Raw genomic sequence first — 19,942 nt, 5'->3', positions numbered from 1 at the left:
GGTATATAGCATTCTTTTTTTTTTTTTAGATTTATTTTATTTATTATATCTAAGTACACTGTAGCTGTCTTCAGATGTACCAGAAGAGGGCATCAGATCTCATTACGGGTGGTTGTGAGCCACCATGTGGTTGCTGGGATTTGAACTTCGGACCTTCGGAAGAGCAGTCAGGTGCTCTTACCTACTGAGCCATCTCACCAGCCCGGTATATAGCATTCTTGACCACTTGTTGTGACCACTAGATTCAATCTTCTCGAAGCCTCATGGTATACGCCCAAATAGTGTCAGGGCTTGCCCCCCCCCCCCCCCCCATAATCTCAAGTCTTTGTCTCTGAAAATCTTCCCTAAGAATTATGGAACATTTAAAGGTAACATTTGGATTCATGGTCCTGGTGTCCAATCTCTTGCAGTTGTAAAATGAGAGAGCTTATATCCCTTGAGTAAAGACTGTGCTAGGCCTTGTAACTTTGGTATGTACAGCGTACAGGATGTGAAAAGGATGTCTACAGATTGTTATTGATAACTTTCTGGAGACCTGCTCTAAAGAGCTGCAGAAGGACCTTCCATCGTCCTCAGGGACGAGAATGGGTAATGCTGAAGATTCTGTGGAGTTGTTTCCTTTGGTTGGTTTTGTTTGCTTGCTTGCTTTCTTCCTCTCTCCCTCCTCTTCACTTTCTTTCCTGTCTCTACCTCTCTATTTGGGGCATTAAAGGTATACCAACACATCCAGTTGATGCTGAGGATTTTGATAGCAGCTGCAGTCCCAAGTCCATGGGTTGGTAAGGAAGCCATCCCTGTTTTCCACCTGGTGAAAACAGTTGATGCTGAATATTGGGGATCCTGGTAGCCATGCTCCTGGAGCAAGAAATAGCTACAGACAGGGACCAGGGTGGGTAACTGAAACACTTTATTCTACACACTGATAAAACTCCAATAGCATAGCCATGTAGTATAATACTATAGTAAAATAGTGATTACATTTAATTTAATTACATACCATATAAACTAGTTATATAATATATACTACTCATATACAAACTATACTGTATCCTACAGATACATGTATATACATGCATACACTGTATGTACTAAATAATACTATATTATATACTATACCAAGATACATAAATCTCTTTGAATACAGTTTGTAAAAAGTTTCAATAAAATACTACAAAACTGTATCTAATATAAAAAGACACATTCCATGCTTTAGCCCAGAGAAGCAATGTTTTCACATTGTAAAGTCAATGCGTTGCACAGCCATCTCCAGTGTATCATGTACCTTTCAAAGAGACATGAGCTCAGTACTTTCTATACCCAATAGTCTTTTTCTAGATGAGTTCTAGCATGACTTCGAATGAAAATGGGAAACTGAAGGTCTTGTGACATTTCTTACACTCAGAATTTCTCCAGAGTTTTTCCTTGCTTCTCAGAAAGAAGTGTAAAAACTGAAGCCTGCCCACAATCCTTAGGCCTACAGGGTTTTCCCCTCTGGTCCTTTTTATGCCTTTGAAGAGCACTGACAATCTGAGTGCTTCCCCCATGTTCCTATTCCTAGTGTTTTAGCTAGTATGTGTTCTTTCACACAATCTGAGACAACTGTGGCATCTGAAGCCTTACCTTTTTTCTCACAAACGTGGGCTTCCTAGTGTTCAGTGTGAACCTCTTTTGTGTCCTTTATGGAAATTAAGAAAGCACTGGCTTTTCATAGTCTTTACAGTCACTCTGCTGACATGCTGTCCAGTGAGTAGTTTCTTTGAGGGCAAATGGAAACGGTGACATTTACCGTATTTATTTGTACTCAAAGGACATGTCTCCGGTACAAGTTGACCCATGTTTTCAAGGCAACTGTAGTAAGTGGCTCTCCAGTGCTTGCATTAATAGGGACACTCTCCAACATGAATTCTTTATGGTTCTGAGGATACCTGGAAGAAGTGAAGGATTTACTGCATTGTCTGCATTCACATTGTTTCTCTCTTGGATGAGAGTTTATTAGATGTGCTCTAAATATGCTGGGACTGTGAAATATGAAAGGCTTTTTTTCACATACATTAAAAAGGTCATTTCCAGTGTGCTTTGTCATTTTTGTTAAAACAAAAACAAACAAAAACCTGTTAGAGAAACTAAGGATTTGCCAAAATTTACATTCATAAGACTGTTATGAATAACTTTAAGACTGTTAGCAATCAATTCTAACTGGAAGCGAAGGTTTTCCCACACTGTATTCATAGGCATTCTCCCCACTATGAGTTTGTTCGTGTCTCCTAAGGGAAGTGGAGCAACTGAATGCTCGAGCACCTTGTTCACGTTTATAGGGCTTTTCTCCAGTATGAATCCTTTCGTGTGTTTGCAGAGAGCTGGAAGCACTGAAGCCCTTACCACACTGTTTGCATGGATAGGGTTTCTCCCCACCATGAGCCCGTTCATGCGTTCGAATGTAACTGGGACAACTGAAAGCTTTCCCACACTGTTTATATGCATAGGGCTCTTCCCCAGTGTGACTTCTTCTGTGATTCTGAAGTGAGGTGTTGGAACTAAACCATTTATTGCACTGTTTACATCCATAAGGCTGCTTCTCTCCAGTATGAGATGACTGATGTCTTCTAAATACACTGGAAAAGGGAAACACTTCTTCACATACATTGCATTTAAAAGGCCCATTTCCAGTGTGCTTTATCATGTGCGTTCGAACACTGGTGAGAGAAAAGAAGGCCTTACCACACTGCTTGCACTCATAGGGCTTCTCCCCAGTATGAGTCCGTTCATGCTTTCGAAAGGAACTGGAACAACTAAAGGCCTTCCCACATTGTTTGCATTCATAGGGCTTCTCTCCGGTGTGAGTTCTCTCGTGTTTTCGAAGGGAACTAGAACAACTGAAGGTTTTCCCACACTGCTTACACTCATAGGGCTTCTCTCCAGTGTGGCTTCTTTCATGAATTTGGAGATAACTGGGACAGTTGAAGGCCTTCCCACACTGTTTACACGCATAAGGCTTCTCCCCAGTGTGAGTTCTCTCATGTTTTCGGATGGAACCAGAACAATTGAAGGCCTTCCCACACTGTTTGCATACGTAGGGCCTCTCTCCGGTGTGAGTTCTCTCGTGTTTTCGAAAGGAGCTGGAATGGCTGAAGGCCTTTCCACACTGCTTACACTCATAGGGCTTCTCCCCAGTGTGAGTTCTTAAATGGATTCTGAATTCACTGGGGAAATGAAAGGCCTTCCCACAGAGCATACACTTGTAAGGCTTACTTCCAGTGTCCGTTATCATATGTCTTTGAATACTCATAAGAGAAATGAAAGAGCTCCTATACTGTGTACATTTATATGGCTTCTCAGAGGACTCTTCACTTTCATATAGGTTGTATCCAGAGTTGGCTATGATGTGCCTATTAAGGAATGAACAACATATGAAGGTTTTTCTAAGCATATTCTTTTTTCAGATTAAGATTTGTAATCTCACTGAAACTTTACCCACGTTGATTTTTATGACCTTTACTTTTACAGAATCTACCATATGACTATGGCTTCTGTACAAAAGGTAAGCACATATTGAAGGTTGGTTTATTGCTGAACTTCTATTCATTAATGTCTTGGACTTACATTATAACCAATTTCAGAGAAAGCCCAAGTGTCTTAATTATTAGAAAGTAAATGGAATCATGTTGCTGAATCATGGCTTCCCCAAATCTATTATCAAAGCAGTGGCATTCACACAGTTTCTTGGTACTGTATGAAAATCAACTACCTTAAAAAGAAAACACTGGGGCTGGCAAGATGGCTCAGCGGGTAAGAGCACTGACTGCTCTTCCAAAGGCCCTGTGTTCAAATCCCAGCAACCACATGGTGGCTCACAACCATCCATAATGAGATCTGATGCCCTCTTCTGGGGTGTCTGAAGACAGCTACAGTGTACTTACATATAATAAATAAATAAATCTTTAAAAAAGAGAAAGAAAAAAGAAACCACTGTTAAACTGGGGGTGGGTACAAATAAGCTAGTAATCAATGTTTAAAGTATGTTTATCTGTTTCATTTGTTTACCACAGTTCACAGACATGCTATGCTTCCCTCTAGAAACATCACACCTTTTATGAGTTCAGATTACCTTAGATTTGTCTGAGGATTTTTGTCCTCATCCTCAACGTTCTGGTCTTCCCACCCTTTCTCTAAAATATAGACCAAGGAAAAGCACTATTAATTATGAACTTCAAAAAATTAGTAGTAGCTTTGAGATTCACTATATACCAAAAATCATGCCCATTTATTCATAAAAGTAGTTCCTTTCCATTGTTAAAATTGATAATAAAAAAAAAAATTCCCAGGGCGTTTTTGTGTAATTAAGAAAAGAAATGTTAGGCTCAAGAGATAGCTTGGCAGTTAAGACCACTGACCGCTATTCTATAGGATCTGGGTTCAATTCCCAGCACCCACATGGCAGCTCACAACTGTCTGTAACTCCAAGATCTGACACCCTCACACAGACACATATGCAGGCAAAATACAAATGTACAAACAAAGTATATTTAAAAGAAAAAAATGATCATTCTTACCTATAGAAGTCAGGTTCCTAAATACTTCCTCCATCACATCTCTGTAGAGATTCTTCTGGGAGGGATTCAGCAAAGCCCACTCTTCCTGGGTGAAGTTTATAGCCACATCGTCAAAGGCCACTGAGTCCTAAAATATCCCACAATGTGTATTAGACGCTGGGTAAGACTTACACCACTAGGAATCTATAGGCAGATGTTCATGTGATTTTGTGATTTCCAAATATTCATTCCATCATTTGGTCACCTAACAGTTTACTTTCTCACGTATTTAGTTGTCCACATGCAGCTGTATTAATAATATCACTGAACTGAGGCACTCAGGAAAGTAACAGCAGAGTGAAAACACCCTCCCTCCGCACTGGCGCGTGCAGGGAGTGCGAGGGGCTTCTTGTTTATCTCTAGTTTATCACAGGATAGGACATCTCCAATCCATGTTCCTAACCACATCCTCCTGTCTGCTTCTCAAAGCGATGTTAATGCTTGTACTGTCAGAGTTCTTATGGTACAAGGATATGCTCACTAAGTTGGACCTTTGCTGGTGTATCACGGACCTCAAGATTTGGGAGGAATTCCAAAAATCCAAGTTTTCGAGTGACTAAGAACAATTAGCATCCTGGATGACTAACTTATCGGAGTTCAAAACCAGTGCAAAGTTTCACATGGAAGTATAAGACACTCAGAAAACTACAAGATCCCAGAAAGAGCAGTCAGACTAGTGCTTCCTAATACCAGCACCTGCCTCTTACTGCAACAGCGATGGAGGGAACACAGTAAAGCGATGGCACAAACTGCATCAGTCCAGGAACATCCACAGAATCAGGGAAAATGAGGTCAGCAAAGTGGCTTTGGGCTGCTCCAAACACACAGCCCTCCACAGAAACATGAGTAAAGTAAAACTGTCAAAAACAACTTTGCTATAAATTTCAATATTTAAAAATTTTATATCAGTCATGTGAGTGTAAGCTTATGGAAATCTGAAAAGGCCTTGTGAGGCTTCTACTCATCTTTGTTTTAATCTGTCTCTGACATGCTGTGATGGTTTGTTTATGGTTGGCCCAGGGAGTGGCACTATTGGTAGGTGTGGCCTTGTTGGAGTGGGTGAGGCCTTGTTGGAGTAGGTGTGTCACTATGAACATGGGCTTTAATACTCTTGTCCTAGGCTGCCTGAGAACCACTAGCAGCCTTCAGATGAAGATTTAGAACTCTCAGCTCTGCCTGCACCAGGCCTGCCTGGATGCTGCCATACTCCCACCTTGACAAAAATGGACTGAACCTCTGAACCTGTAAGCCAGCCCCAATTAAATGTTGTCCTTTATAGGTCATGGCGTCTGTTCACAGCAGTAAGATCCTAATTAAGACACATGCTATGGTCTACAGAGTGAGTTCCAGGACAGCCAGGACTGCACTAAGAAACCCTGTCTCGAAAAATCAAAAAAAGAAAGACACATGCTAACAGTCTTAAAGGCAGCAGCCTATAAATTTCCAGTTTAGGGGTGGGGGGTTGGGGGTGAGGCCGGGCATGGTGACATATACCTTTAATCCCAGCATTCAGTAGACAAAGCCAATTAGAGCTCTATGAGATGGAGGTCAGCTTATCTACATAATAAGGCTTTGCTATTTTAAAAAAAATTTTTTTTTTAGTTTTAAAGAAAATGTTTGGACAGGATTTTCACTACATAAATGGACATGGCTGGCCAGACAGTGGTGATGCACACCTTTGATCCCAGCACTCAGGAGGCAGAGGTAGACAGATTTCTGTGAGCTAGAGGCTCTGGCCTGGTCTACAGAGTGATTTCCAGGACATCTAGGGCTACACAATGAAACCCTGCCTCAAAAGACACACTTGCAGGCGGGGGTGGGGGTTGGGGGGTGGGGGGTGGGGATGGGAAGATGGAGAGATGGCTCAGCAATTAAGAGCACTGCCTGCTTTTCCAGAGATCCTGAGTTCAATTCCCACCCACATGGTGGTTCACAACCATTTGTAATGGGATCTGATGCCCTCTTCTGGTGTGTCTGACGACAACGACAGTGTACTCACACAATACATAAAATAAATAAATCTTTAAACACACACACACAAGACAAAGACAAAGTAAATAGCTAGTGTTCGATAAGCAAGGCCAGATAGCAGAGAAAGTAGAGAAACTGATTTTTCAGTTGTCCTATATTACAATTGTCAAGTGTCCATTTTTCAGTGAAGAAAACACAACACCAAAAATAGAGAATGAGAAAAAATATTTAAGATTAATTATCTTTGAGAAACCAGACACCACAGTCAATAAGTGCTACACTCACTAGATAGGATGTTTTATATGAGCGACTGACTGCCTTTAACGTGTGTAACATAAAACAGACCGCTAATCACATAGGGAAAACTTCTAGAATTAAAATTCAAAATAGAGAAATTCATAATTACAGTTAGAGATACCAAAATACTCCTTATCAGTAATTGACAGCTCTAAATGGACAGGAAAGCAGTAATGGTAATAGTGTTATTCAACAACATCAAGCAGGATTTCAGTGGTATTTCTGGAACCCTTTAGTCAACAGCAAAACTAAATGATAGACCAGATCTGAGTGAGCAAACACACAAAGTACTCAATGAACATGGAAGCATTAAATAGGGAGCAGTAAGAGAAATGCAGTTAGAAACCTCCGAACTGGAAATTAAATCACAAAGTGCCAAATCACACGTGGATGGATGACAGAGAGTCATCTGAAGGAACCTGACTAGTTCAAGGAAAAGAAGCTTAAATTGTGGAATATAGTATAGCCAGTACATAGGAAAAGTTTAAAGCATCAAATTCACTTCCGGAAACTTGGGTCTTCTACAACAGTAGTATACGCTTTTAACAGCAAAGCATTGCTCCAGCTCCCATTTGATTTGATTGGGACTCTATTGTCACCTCCTCAGTTCCCCTGGGTTGTTGATACAGGACTTCCTTGTTCTTCATTCTTCCATTCCTAGCACCCAATCAGGGAGCTATCAGCTCCTGTAACTCCAGTTCCAGGAGGATCTGAAACCTTCTTCTGGCCTCCACAAGCACAGTACTGGTGCACAAACTCTTGCATGCACATAATCAAAATAATTTAAATTTAAAATAAATGATAGCGCCGGGCGTGGTGGCGCACACCTTTAATCCCAGCACTCGGGAGGCAGAGGCAGGCGGATTTCTGAGTTCAAGGCCAGCCTGGTCTACAAAGTGAGCTCCAGGACAGCCAGAGCTATAAAGAGAAACCCTGTCTCGAAAAACCAAAAAAAAAAAAAAAAAAAAAAAAAAAAAAAAAATGATATATCTTTAACAACAACAACAACAACAAAAAACCCAAATGGGCCAGGGATATATGAGACCCTGCCTCAAGAAATAAAACAAAATTAATAAAAGCTAGGCAGGATGGTGTATATCTTCAACCCCACAGAAAGTTCCAGGACAAACAAGACTACATAGTGAGACTATATCTTAAAAAAATAAATAAATACACCAATTAATTGGGCTAATGAAATGGTTCAGCAGGTAAGGAAGGCATTTGCTCTATCTAATGCTGATGGTATGATTTCAATTTCTAACTCTACACCTGTTCTCAGACTTCACACACACAGCTTGGCATGCAGGCTGTATTGTGGCAACTTGACACAAGTTAGATTCATAAGAGAAAAAGGAATCTCACTTGAAGAAATGGCATTGTGAGATCTAGCTGTAAGGCATTTTCTCAATTAGTGATCAATAGGAAAGGGTCCAGCCCATTGTGGGTGGTGCTATCCCTGGGCTGGTAGTTCTGAGTTTTATAGGAAAGCAGACTGAGCAAGCCATGTGAAGCAAGCCAGTAAGCAGCACCCTCCATGGCCTCTGCATCAGCCCTGCCTCCAGGATCCTGTTTTGCTTGAGTCCTTGTCCTGATGTCCTTCATTGAAACACAGTGTATAAAAGGGTAAGCAAAATAATCCCTTTCCATCCCAACTTGCTTTTTGGTGGTATCTCATTGCAGCAGTAGAAACCCTAACTAACACACATGCAAACAAACACACACAAATAAATAATAAAAATAGATCAAATGAAAATAATGCATTATAGCAAAAACTAGCTATTTGTGAACATGATTATAATTGACAAATCTATACTTATACTTGGGTTTAAAAAAAGAGAAAAGAATTACTTAGAAGATCATTTTAAATCCTATCCTCCAGACATTCCGTTCTGTTTTTTTGAGACAATGTTTTATATATATTAGTCTGGTAGCACATCCTTCTAATCCCAGTACTCTCAAGGCTGAGACAGGCGATTCTGAGCTGGAGGCCCACCTGTTGGTCTACACAGCAAGTTCCAGGCCAGTCAACGCTACATAGTAAGACCCTATCTCAACAACAACAAAGCCAACTTAGTAATTTACAAGTTCATCTAACGTACTTTGTGGAAATGTATTCGTTTTTACAACAACGATGGGAAACTAAAGTTTTCTCAATATGTGAGTCTAGGCCCATATGACACCCCCTGACTTGCCCCAATCAAAACATCCCAGAAATGTTACTGCATATGCTAGGGGAAGCAAAGTGTTAAAAGAAAATCAGAGAAAGTGAAGCTCCACTTTTTGTTGTTGTTGAAAACTACTTCTTGCTAGCTTCAAGAGTATTTCACCTTGCTGAGTGACACAGCTTTAATTCCAGCACTCAGGAGGCAGAGGCAGGTGGATCTCTGAGTTCCAGGCCAGCCTGGTCTACAGAATGAGTTCCAGGCCAGCCAGGGTTACACAGAGAAACCCTGTCTAAAAAGAATATTTACCTTATTCAGCTCTGAGTACAATTCATACTTATTGAAAAGCTGAGATTCAAATAAATGAGCAATGATTTCAAGGTGATGACTATAAAAAAGGAGGCAGTCCTGAAGACCACACAGACCTGTCAGGATCAAGTGCCAAATAAGGCTGTTCTCTCACCCTAGTGCTGCTGAAAATCTCACCAGCCACACCTCCGCGGGAGACACTGGACTGACTCAAACACAGTGTCAGCTTCTGTCCCACTGCACGCTGGAGGTTTTCTTTCTAATCCCTTGAGAGAAGGTTTTCTCCCCTAACAACTGAGAGACTGGAGATGGCAGGAAGTGCTGCTCTGAGGCCCGCATTCACCAGCACCTAACTAAACAATGATTCCTAGGAGTGGAGCTAAGCTTAGAGGAAGATAATGTCCCTAAGAATTAACTACGGGGCTGGAGAGACCACTCAGCGGTTAAGAGCACTCTCTGCTCTTCCAGAGGTCCTGAAGTCAATTCCCAGCAACCACATTGTGCCTCAACCCATCTATAATAAGATCTGCTGCCCTTTTCTGGCCTGCAGGCATACATGCAGGCAGAAGATGTATACACAATATATAAATCCTTAAAAAAAAAAAAAAAAAAAAGGGGGGGCTGGCGAGATGGCTCAGAGGGTAAGAGCACTGACTGCTCTTCCAAAGGTCCTGAGTTCAAATCTCAGCAACCACATGGTGGCTCACAACTACCTGTAATGAGAGCTGATGCCCTCTCCTGGTGTGTCTGAAGACAGCTACAGTGTACTTATGTATAATAATAAATAAATCTTAAAAAAAAAAAAGGAGGGGGCTGGAGAGATGGCTCAGCAGTTAAGAGCTCTGACTGCTCTTCCAGAGGTCCTGAGTTCAATTCCCAGCAACCACATGGTAGCTCACAAGCATCTGTAATGGGATCCAATGCCCTTCTCTGGTGTGTCTGAAGACAACAATAGTGTACTCATATACATAAAATAAATATTTTAAAAAGAAGGAAAAAATGAACTAATGAGATGAGGACTATTTGATTGCTCCAGCTCCTCGAAGAGGTTTCACCCCAGATCTCAGGCTGCTGTCTAAGTGGATGATAAAAGGTCAACTTTATGCTAGGACATCTGGCAGCTATAAGAAATTTGTCAGCATCTGGCAGTTCTGAACCTGGGACCATTACTAACAGGAAATGAAAAAAATATTGTGTCAATTTCTATTTATTTAGCAACGAAAATAAACAGTAATGGTTGTCACTTTTAAAACCTTTTACACTACAAGTTGGCATTTGAGAATACTGGTACTGAAACTGTTGAGGGTGGGGGGCGCTGCAGAGATGGCTCAGTGGTGAAGAGCATTTGTTGCTCTTGAAGAAAGCTGGATGGAGTTCAGTTTCCAGCAACCACTTTGGAGCAGCTCATAACCGCCCATACCATTAGCTCCAGGGAATCTGACACCCATACACGTGTGTGTATCCACATACAGCCACAAATAAAGGCGGGATGAGCGCCTGGCATCCCGGCCTTCACTCTGCCGCTGAGGGCACAGAGATAAGTTATGGTCCTTAACCTGCAGTCACCCAGGATTCATGGAAGGACAGCCCTTCACAGAAGCAGGAGCCATCTCCAGAGAAACACCTAGTCCCCTCCAGGTCTCAAATGAGCGGAGACAAAGATGGGCGGGGCCCACCTTGCATGGAGGCTGCTGTGTTTAAGCTTGTTTTTTGTCTGGCTAGAGCTCCTGTCCAAAGATCAATTGGGGTAGGAGCTTCCACGGTGCCCGCACTGTCGAAATCTCCACTCTCGGCTTTTCCCTACTAACCAACCATCGGTGTCCTGAGACTAGCTGGGGGACGGCCCTAAAGACTGGAATTTTGGGGCTTCACTGTGAACACGGGGGCGTGGGACAGGCAGGCGAAGAAAAAGTAGATTGAGACCCCACTTTCCAAGGCTCGGGAAAGCTCAGCCATGCCTGACGGGCGGGAACCCACAACCAAGAAGCCAGCGTCCCAAGTCCTAAGGTGGGTCGGCCATGACGCCCCAAGTCCTGAGGTGAGTCGGCCAGGCCGCCGCCGAGGGCAGATGGGAAGCGAGGGGACCTAGACCACAGAGGACACCGGACAGCACCGGGGATCGGGCCGCAGACACCAGCTATGGAGGCCTTCCCTGCGGCTGGTCCTGGTTGGATGTAGCCAGCGTCGGCCGGAACGCTCACCATTTCCGAATTTCTGCTGTCCCGCGTCGCCGTCGTCTGCACCTCATAGGGACGCTAGCTACAGCGGAGCCACCATACACAGCTGTGAGCCACACATAGAACCTTAAGAAACGGAACCTGAACAAGAACTAAACAGTGAAAAGAACCAAACACCGCGAGAGTAAAGCATCCTACCCCGCCCCTCCGCTCGAGATGCGGCCTGATTGGACAATTCCACTCTGATAGACGAAGGGTTTGGACACGCCCCCAATCCTTGTGTGACTAGGGATGTAATCTAACCTCTGACAGAGAGATCCTTACGGGACAAGATTTGTTTGCACTCTAGCAATGGCCCTGCCAGGACAGGACACACTTGTACTTTACCTACAGAAACATATCCATGGGACAATAACATATAGATAAATAGATGATAGATAGATAGATAGATAGAGATAGATATACATATAGATATACACATATACATACACACACACACACACATATGCTATTTACAACTGGAAATTCCTAACATGACAATTATTTGAAATTTTTATTGTGAATACGTTGAGTCAGGGAGGGTCTCGTGTAGCTTGCCTCAAATACAGTTCAGGCCAGCCTTGAACCCCAGATCTGCTTGCCTCCATCTTTGGAGTGCTAGAAGGACATGTGTGCTATTATGCATCACTAGGGATCCTGCTAAGGACTTCTTGTATTCTAAACAAGGACTCTGCCAACTGAGCCACAACCCTTATTTTTAAAAATTTAGATGTCATAATCTTCCTAGCTTGAGGAGTGTAATGGCTATTGTTGGTTGTCACCTTGGCTACATCTGGAATCAACTAAAACCTGAGAGGCTGGGAATGCTTGTGAGCGATTTTTCTTGACTGGATCATTTGAGGTTAGAGGACCTACCCTAATCCTGAAGCACAACTTCATGACAGGCTATATAATGGAATGTGGAAGAAGGAAGCTTCTACTCCTTACCTGCTTGTCTCCCCTCCCATTGGCAAGTCTGTCTCTCCTGCCACCAAAGCTTGCCTTTGCTGCTATTAGAATCTACTTTTTTAGGATTCCAGTGTCTACTGAGGACCAACAGAGACATCCGGCCTCATGGGTTGCCCATGGCTCTCTGTTGGGGGACAGCTAGTATTGAACTAGCTAAACCACAGCCTGTAAAGCACTCTAATAAATTATATATACTATGAGCTCTGTTCATCCAGAGAGCTCTGGCCAAAACATGGAGCTAGCCTGAACTTTAAAAGGGAAGGTACTCCTCTAAGATAGCAATGTCGAATAGAAGATATTTTGGTTGGTTTTTTTTTTTTTTTTTTTTTTTTTTTTTTTGGTTTTTCGAAACAGGGTTTCTCTGTGTAGTCCTGGCTGTCCTGAAACTCACTCTGTAGACCATGCTGGCCTTGAACTCAGAAATCCGCCTGCCTCTGCCTCCCACGTGCTGGGACTAAAGGCATGCGCCACCGCTGCCCGGCTTCAAATAGAAGTTAATGAAGGGCCACATCTATAATTTTTAATTTTCTAGAAACCACATAAAAAAGTTAAAAGGGAGCTGGTGAGATGGCTCAGTGGGTAAGAGCACCCGACTTCTCTTCCAAAGGTCCGGAGTTCAAATCCCAGCAACCATATGGTGGCTCACAACCATCCATAAGGAGATCTGTCTCCCTCTTCTGGAGTGTCTGAAGACAGCTACAGTGTATTTACATATAATAAATAAATAAATCTTTTTTTTTTTTTTTTTTTGGTTTTTCGAGACAGGGTTTCTCTGTATAGCCTTGGCTGTCCTGGAACTCACTTTGTAGACCAGGCTGGCCTCGAACTCAGAAATCCGCCTGCCTCTGCCTCCCGAGTGCTGGGATTAAAGGCATGCGCCACCACGCCCGATAAATCTTAAAAAAAAAAAAAAGGTTAAAAGGAACAGGTACAGTTTGTGGGTGGTGGTGACAGAGGACTTGGCAGCTGGTCTTCAGCGCTCTTAAACAAAGCAAGGAAACAAAAGACTTGATTCAAGGATGGATGACAAAATGCTTCTGTGTGCGATCACCATGCATGACTTGAAGATTAGGCTTACATAAGTGTTTCAAGTCAAGAAACATAGCCACAGCTGCCCAGAGGCTGGATAACATTTCATTTCTTCAGACAAGGTCTCCTGTAAGTCAGCCTCTCCAAGCATTATAGAGCCAGCATGGTCCTCCTGTTCTTACCTTCCAGTGCTGAAGTTCCAGGCTTGAGTCACCATGCCCAACAGGCAGGAGGACCTCAGACAAGTGCCTGCACCTTAGAGGCTGTAGAAAATCACACTTCTCCCAGAGTAGCTGGATTACTTTGAGATTTATGTCTGTCTGAGGTACGTTAAAAAGACGGGAGACATTACAGTGATGTGAGAAAGGAAAATAGCTTATTGTCTTGCCTTTTCTGCCTTGCCCTTTCTGCTGAAAACACAAAAAAGAACAAAACAAAACAGGACATTTTAGGCACCACTAAGGAAACCTAAATAGCCTATAAAGAGATTTCCAAAAGGCATCTTGTCAAACACAAGAAATAAATTGTGTTTCTTTGGGACTAGACAATACTTTCCTAAAGACATTTCAATAAAGGATATTGAACAGTAAATAAACTATGTTTATATAGAGCAAAAATTATTTAGAGGGCTGGAGAGATGGCTCAGTGGTTAAGAGCATTTGAAGTAAAAACTTAAGGGTTCTTTGGAAAGCAGGTTGGATGGTGTTTTGCTGGGGCAAACATGTGAAAGAATGTTTAGCTGAAGCAGACACAGATGAAAGGCTAAGGCAGACTCATAAAGGAATGTTTAACTGAAGTAGACACAGGGAAAAAGATGTTCTGTTAAAGCAAGCACATAAAAGGACACATGATGAAGGACTCTTTGCTAATGACATGCATGTACTAGTCTGCCTTACGTTGCAGAGTTGAACTACACTTGGAACTCCATAGAGAGAAACACATCAAAAAGAACTTCTGGTGGTGTGCTGCAGTTTCTTGCAGACTGGGGCTGATTGGCAGAGTGATGTCAGCTGAGGCAAGACTGTTGGAGGACACGTGATGTTTGGAGGCAGTATAAAAAGAACTTGACAGACAGTGGCAGAGGCTGAGCTTGGCTTGCTTATAGAGTTAGCTGTGCAACGCTTATGGGTCTCTAGTCTTTGCTGATCTTCACTTCGCTGAGAGAGGCACAACTGAGAACTTCTGGTGTTGTCTCTCCTGGTCCCTCCTGCTGACTTGAGCAGAGGCTGAGGCCTGGCTGTCTCTGCTATGTAGTGCCATGGCTGCTGATTGGTGTTTGCTATCCTGATGCTATTGAACTGGACTGCTGGTGTATCGTTGAAGTGTTTGGGAGTAGATCAAGCTGCCTCTGTGGGCCTGTGAACTGAACTGAACTGGTTTCTAGACAATGCAGATAGGATTTGCTCCAAAGAACTATTTCTAAACTGGTTCACTTCCCCGTATCCTTTCTTTTCTACTACCTCTGATGGGTGATGGACTAGAGGGGAGGTTAAAGCATTTAAGAACCATCATTAAAAAATAGGCAGTGAAAAAGTTGAAGTTACAAGCACTGACTGCTCTTCCAGAGGTCCTGAGTTCAATTCCCAGCAACCACATGGTGGCTCACAACCATCTGTAATGGGATCTGATGCCTTCTTCTGGTGTGTCTGAAGTCAGCTACAGTGTACTCACATACATAAAATAAATAAATAAATAAATAAATAACTCTTAAAAATTATAACCTTAAGTATCACCTGTTCTTCCCTAAACCTAAAAAAGATACTCCTCATAAATACACCTCACAACTTCATTTACAAAAGAAACTCTTCCTGGGTAGTGGTGGCGCAGCCTTTAATCCCAGCACTTGGGAGGCAGAGGCAGGCAGATTTCTGAGTTTGAGGCCAGCCTGGTCTACAAAGTGAGTTCCAGGACAGCCAGGGCTATACAGAGAAACCTTGTCTTGAAAAACAAACAATCAAACAAACAAACAAATGAAACTCTTTAAGTGTTTTTTTTTTTTAGTTTAAAAGTCTTTTAAGACTTTTTTTCTTTTTTCTTTTCTTTTCTTTTCTTTCTTTCTTTTTTTTTTTTTTTTTTAGATTTATTTACTTATTATATGTAAGTACACTGTAGCTGCCTTCAGACACTCCAGAAGAGTGGTGCCAGATCTTGTTACCTATGGTTGTGAGCCACCATGTGGTTGCTGGGAATTGAACTCAGGACCTTCGGAAGAGCAGTCAGTGCTCTTAACCGCTGAGCCATCTCTCCAGCCCACTTAAGACTTTTTTTAAAGGTTTAGTTTAGTTTTGTTTTGTTTTGTTTTTGGGTCTTCTTTGTTTACTTTTTGTTGTTTGTATTTTTTTGTTTTTTTTTGTTTGTTTGTTTGTTTTTGGTTTTTGGTTTTTGAGACACGGTTTCTCTGTGTAGCCCTGGCTGTCCTGGAACTCACTTTGTAGACCAGGCTGGCCTCGAACTCAGAAATCCACCTGCCTCTGCCTCCCGAGTGCTGGGATTAAAGGCGTGCGCCACCACCGCTCAGCCCTGTTTTTTTTTTTTTTTTTTAACACAGAGAATATTTTTAAGGCTGATTTATTCATGTATTTTGTGGATATGGCTTCTTTGTCTGTATATCCATCTACACACTATGCCAGGATTTCACATCCCATTACAGTTGGTTGGGAGTTGCCATGGGAGTGCTGGGAATTGAACTCAGGGCCTCTAGAACAGCCAGTGCTTTTAACTGCTGAGCCCCTCCCCAGCCCTTCTATGTATGTGTGTGTGAACATACACCACATGCATGCAGTACTCAGGGAGGCCAGAAGAGATCCTGCACACCGCCTCCAGAACTGAAGTGACAACCATTTGTGAACTGCACAATGTGGATACTGAGAACTGAACCCCACTCCTTTGCAAGAGCATCAAATGCTCTTCACCTCTGCGCCATCTCTCCAGCCACTCTTTCTGGTTATAGTAAATCCAACTGTGTTTCATACTGCTTCTCCCTGAAATCCTCTCTTCAGCAAAGCTATGAACCTGGTTTTGCCTGAGAGGAAATCTCTGGGGGGAAAAAAAAGTCCCAGCTGGGCATGGTGGCATGTGCCTTTAATCCCAGGACTTGGAGGCAGAGGCAGGTGGACTCTGGTCTATACAATGTGTTCCAGGCTATCCAAAACTACATGGTAATACTACCCTGGAGAGAAAGAGAGAGAGAGAGAGAGAGAGAGAGAGAGAGAGAGAGAGAGAGAGAGAGAGAGCTAGCTTACCGTATAATGTATTTGAGGCTATCTATCTTTTTACTTATATACATTTGAATTCTTCACTATTTGCACTTAACTAAAGGGAATAGGAATATTCTGAAGTAAATAATTTTTTTTGTTTTGTTTTTTTTCGAAACAGGGTTTCTCTGTATAGCCTTGGCTGTCCTGGAACTCACTTTGTAGACCAGGCTGGCCTCGAACTCAGAAATCCGCCTGCCTCTGCCTCTTGAGTACTGGGATTAAAGGCGTGCGCCATCACGCCCGGCTTTTATTGTTTTACTGACATTTGTTGCTTGACTTTTTCTGAGATGTGAAATTACCATCACAGGGCTCAGTAAAGCTCTTAATGGTGAGCTAAGAAGAAATTGTTGTAGACTTCCTTCTAGTACAGGAAGTAATTGAGTGGGGTATTATAAGACTTCTCTAGAGAGATGGAAAGCCATTAAGGCCCTAACCCAGCTCCACAGTGCCCACTGAATCTGAATTTGCCTGTGAACTGCATCTTGAACAGTACAGAGAACTGAATCTCAAACTGCCTCTCTCACACCATTTTCTCAGTAATGGCTGCCCTTCCCCTATGGTCTTATGAGGACTTCACCCACATATTGAAAAGAGAAAGATGACCACCCTGAGACTTCCCTCAGTGGCATTCCATTCTCAGATGGCTTGGCCTTGGTTGCCTATGGTACCAGCCATCACGGACAGCATGTAACCCTTGCTTCAGCAAGGAGGCCCATTGTCTCCTACAAAGGATAGGGGAAAGGTAGCCATGTCAGGATGGTGCCCTGTGCATCATGCATCCATCCTTCACCATCATCTGGACCAGCCTCACCTGCCTGCCTCAGCACCCACGGCCACCACTCCTCCGTGACTCCTTTCTTGTTCTGTTGATCCCTATTTGGGCATTTACAGTGCTGTGTGTCTTTTCCTGGAGAGAGAGAGAGAGAGAACCATCTACTCACCCCAGGCAGGGCATGGACAACAGGTCAAAGAAAGGAGTCCCGTGTAATTCCATCTGGTGAACCTGTGAGTCTATGAGGGCTACACATGAAGGTATGGATAAGCATGAAGTAGTTTCAAGAGCCTGGATGCTGTCAGGCAGCTGCATTAGTGAACAGCACATCCTAGCCTAGATGACAACCCAGGAAGGCTGCACAGTCTCAGGCAGTGTGACAGGTCAGAGAGCCTTCTCTGCAGCAGTTCTTACTGCTTTTACAGCTGTATGACCTGGGTGGAGACCTCCAGATTCTTTTACATTTGGGGAGTTTCCTCCGATTTGAGAGTGTTTACTTCCTGAGCCTTGTAAGTTTCATACACTTCCTGAGTCTTCTAAAGATGATTTTGTATAATTTTATTTTATGTGTACAGGTGTTTTGCCTGCATGTATGTTTATGAGTCATGTGCCCGGTACCCTTGGAAGGCAGAAAAACGCATCAGATCCCCTGGAACTGGAATCATAGATGTTTGCGAGCAGCCACATGGGCGCTGGGAAATGAGCTCCGGTGATCTAGAAAAGCAGCCGCAGGGAGCTGCCCTGACTCTCAGTCTCCTGGAGCAGAACCTTTCTGTCCTTGTTGTGGCAATGGCAACTCCCATGATAGCGCCTCCTGATCAGAAAATTTATTTTGATTTCTTTCAGTTATTAATGGGGGAGGGGAGCAGCTCTTAACCATCAACCTCTACTTCCTGACTCTTTAGAAAAAATTATTCATTTTATTTTTATGGGTGTGGGTGCTTTGCCTGCATGTATGTCTGCATAACACATGTGTGCTTGTTTAAGCTTGGAGGTCAAAAGAGGGCATCTGATCTGTACTGGAGTTACAGATAGCTATGAGATCCTATCGGGATGCTGGGAATCAAACCTGGGTCCTCGGAACAATCAGCCAGTGCTCTTAACTGCTAAGCCGTCTCTCAGACCCCATTCTTCCTCTTAATGAACCTTTCTCCAAGACTGGATGTTTCAATTAGAAAGAATTGCTATACAACATGCATGAGAACGAAGTACTTTGCATATGTTTACATATTCATATGCTTCAGTATATGTTTATTCTTTCTGGTAAATAGTTTATTTTGCTTGACATCTGAAACATATACACATCCACAGGGGCTTAGTGTCAAGTTTCCTGGACATGCATATGGCTTGTACTCTAAACTTGACCTCTCTTTACCCAGCCCACCCACACATCCTTTTCAATTTCTACCTAGTAGTATATTCTATTTCAGAATCGGGTTGCTGTTTTGCCTTCTGTAACACGAGAGATGGAATGCACACCAACTCCCCCCCCCATTAATAACTAGGAAAAAATTAAATTTTTTTCTGAGCAGGAAGAGCCACCATGGGGGTTGCCATTGCCCACCAGGACCAAAGGGTTCTGCTCGGGGCATCCAAGAGCCAGGAAAGCTGCCTGCAGCTGCTAGTGAAGCTATACAGGTTTCCGGCCAGATAAACCACCTGCATCTTTAATCAGATTGTGCTGAGAAGGTCATTCTTGTGTCACACTAACCAGCCACTTCTGTCCCTGTCCTGGATGATCTGAAAGATGAAATGCTTCTTGTCTGAGAAAACAAAACAGCAATAGTTATGGGGACAGTCACAGATGACATGCAGGTTCTAGAAGTCCCCAAGCTAGTGGGTGCATTGCAGGTGAGCAGCCAGGCTCACATTCTCAAGGCTGGGGTTAAGAGTCTCACCTTTGGCCCAGCAGTGGTGGCACACACCTTTAATCCCAGCTTAGATCTTCCTGATGAAAAGTTCTCACTGTTAAACATGTGAGCATATTCCCAAATGCCACGTGGCCAAGCCGTTAGTGACTACACGACAGTTGCTGGGCCATCCCCTTCCTTCTACCTAGCATCTGTTGTATCTGAAGAAACACATCTTTCCCCTACATCTCCTCCACTCTAAAACTTTGATTTGACATAGTTGGTGGCAATGTTATTACTGGTCGGAGGCAGGAGGCCCTACTCTACTCTGGGAGTTCCAGCATAGGACCTGCCTTCAAAGCAGGTGAAAGGGGCGGGCGTTTCCCCTCACTCCTCAGCAGGAGCTTCTCTGAGAGGGCCAGAGTCAAGAGCACTGTCTCCCTTCCCACCCTCCTAAGGCCCTGAGACCAAGTATCAACCCTTAAGGCTGTCCAGTGAGGAATTACTGAGTTTCTTTTTTT

General features: G+C 43.1%; 1 protein-coding gene across 1 annotated transcript; it reads right to left on the bottom strand.

The window, feature by feature from the left end:
* Nucleotides 1-306: 306 nt before the first annotated feature.
* Nucleotides 307-18,258, bottom strand: LOC110304350 (uncharacterized). The gene is made up of 5 exons (XM_021175661.3): nt 18,190-18,258; nt 11,530-11,565; nt 4,551-4,677; nt 4,106-4,166; nt 307-3,386 (listed from the first exon to the last, which is right to left on the bottom strand). The coding sequence occupies exons 1-5, from the start codon at nt 18,256-18,258 to the stop codon at nt 2,180-2,182; spliced, it is 1,500 nt and encodes a 499-aa protein (XP_021031320.2). The 3' UTR covers nt 307-2,179.
* Nucleotides 18,259-19,942: the final 1,684 nt, after the last annotated feature.

This window comes from Mus caroli, unplaced genomic scaffold (assembly GCF_978045245.1).
Source record: "Mus caroli unplaced genomic scaffold, Mus_caroli_1 scaffold_13, whole genome shotgun sequence".
NCBI classification, from domain to species: Eukaryota; Metazoa; Chordata; class Mammalia; order Rodentia; family Muridae; genus Mus; species Mus caroli.
Note: the sequence above shows the minus strand (reverse complement) of the source record. Positions and strands in the feature narration are given on the sequence as shown.

Excerpts from the sequence above, each read along its gene's own strand:
- LOC110304350 (XM_021175661.3), bottom strand. The coding sequence starts at position 18,258 with ATGTGGCTGCTCGCAAACATCTATGATTCCAGTTCCAGGGGATCTGAT. Across the intron at positions 11,566-18,189 it reads CGTTTTTCTGCCTTCCAAGG|ACGACGGCGACGCGGGACAG; the intron begins GTACCGGGCACA and ends TATGAGGTGCAG. Across the intron at positions 4,678-11,529 it reads ACAGCAGAAATTCGGAAATG|GACTCAGTGGCCTTTGACGA; the intron begins GTGAGCGTTCCG and ends GGGATATTTTAG.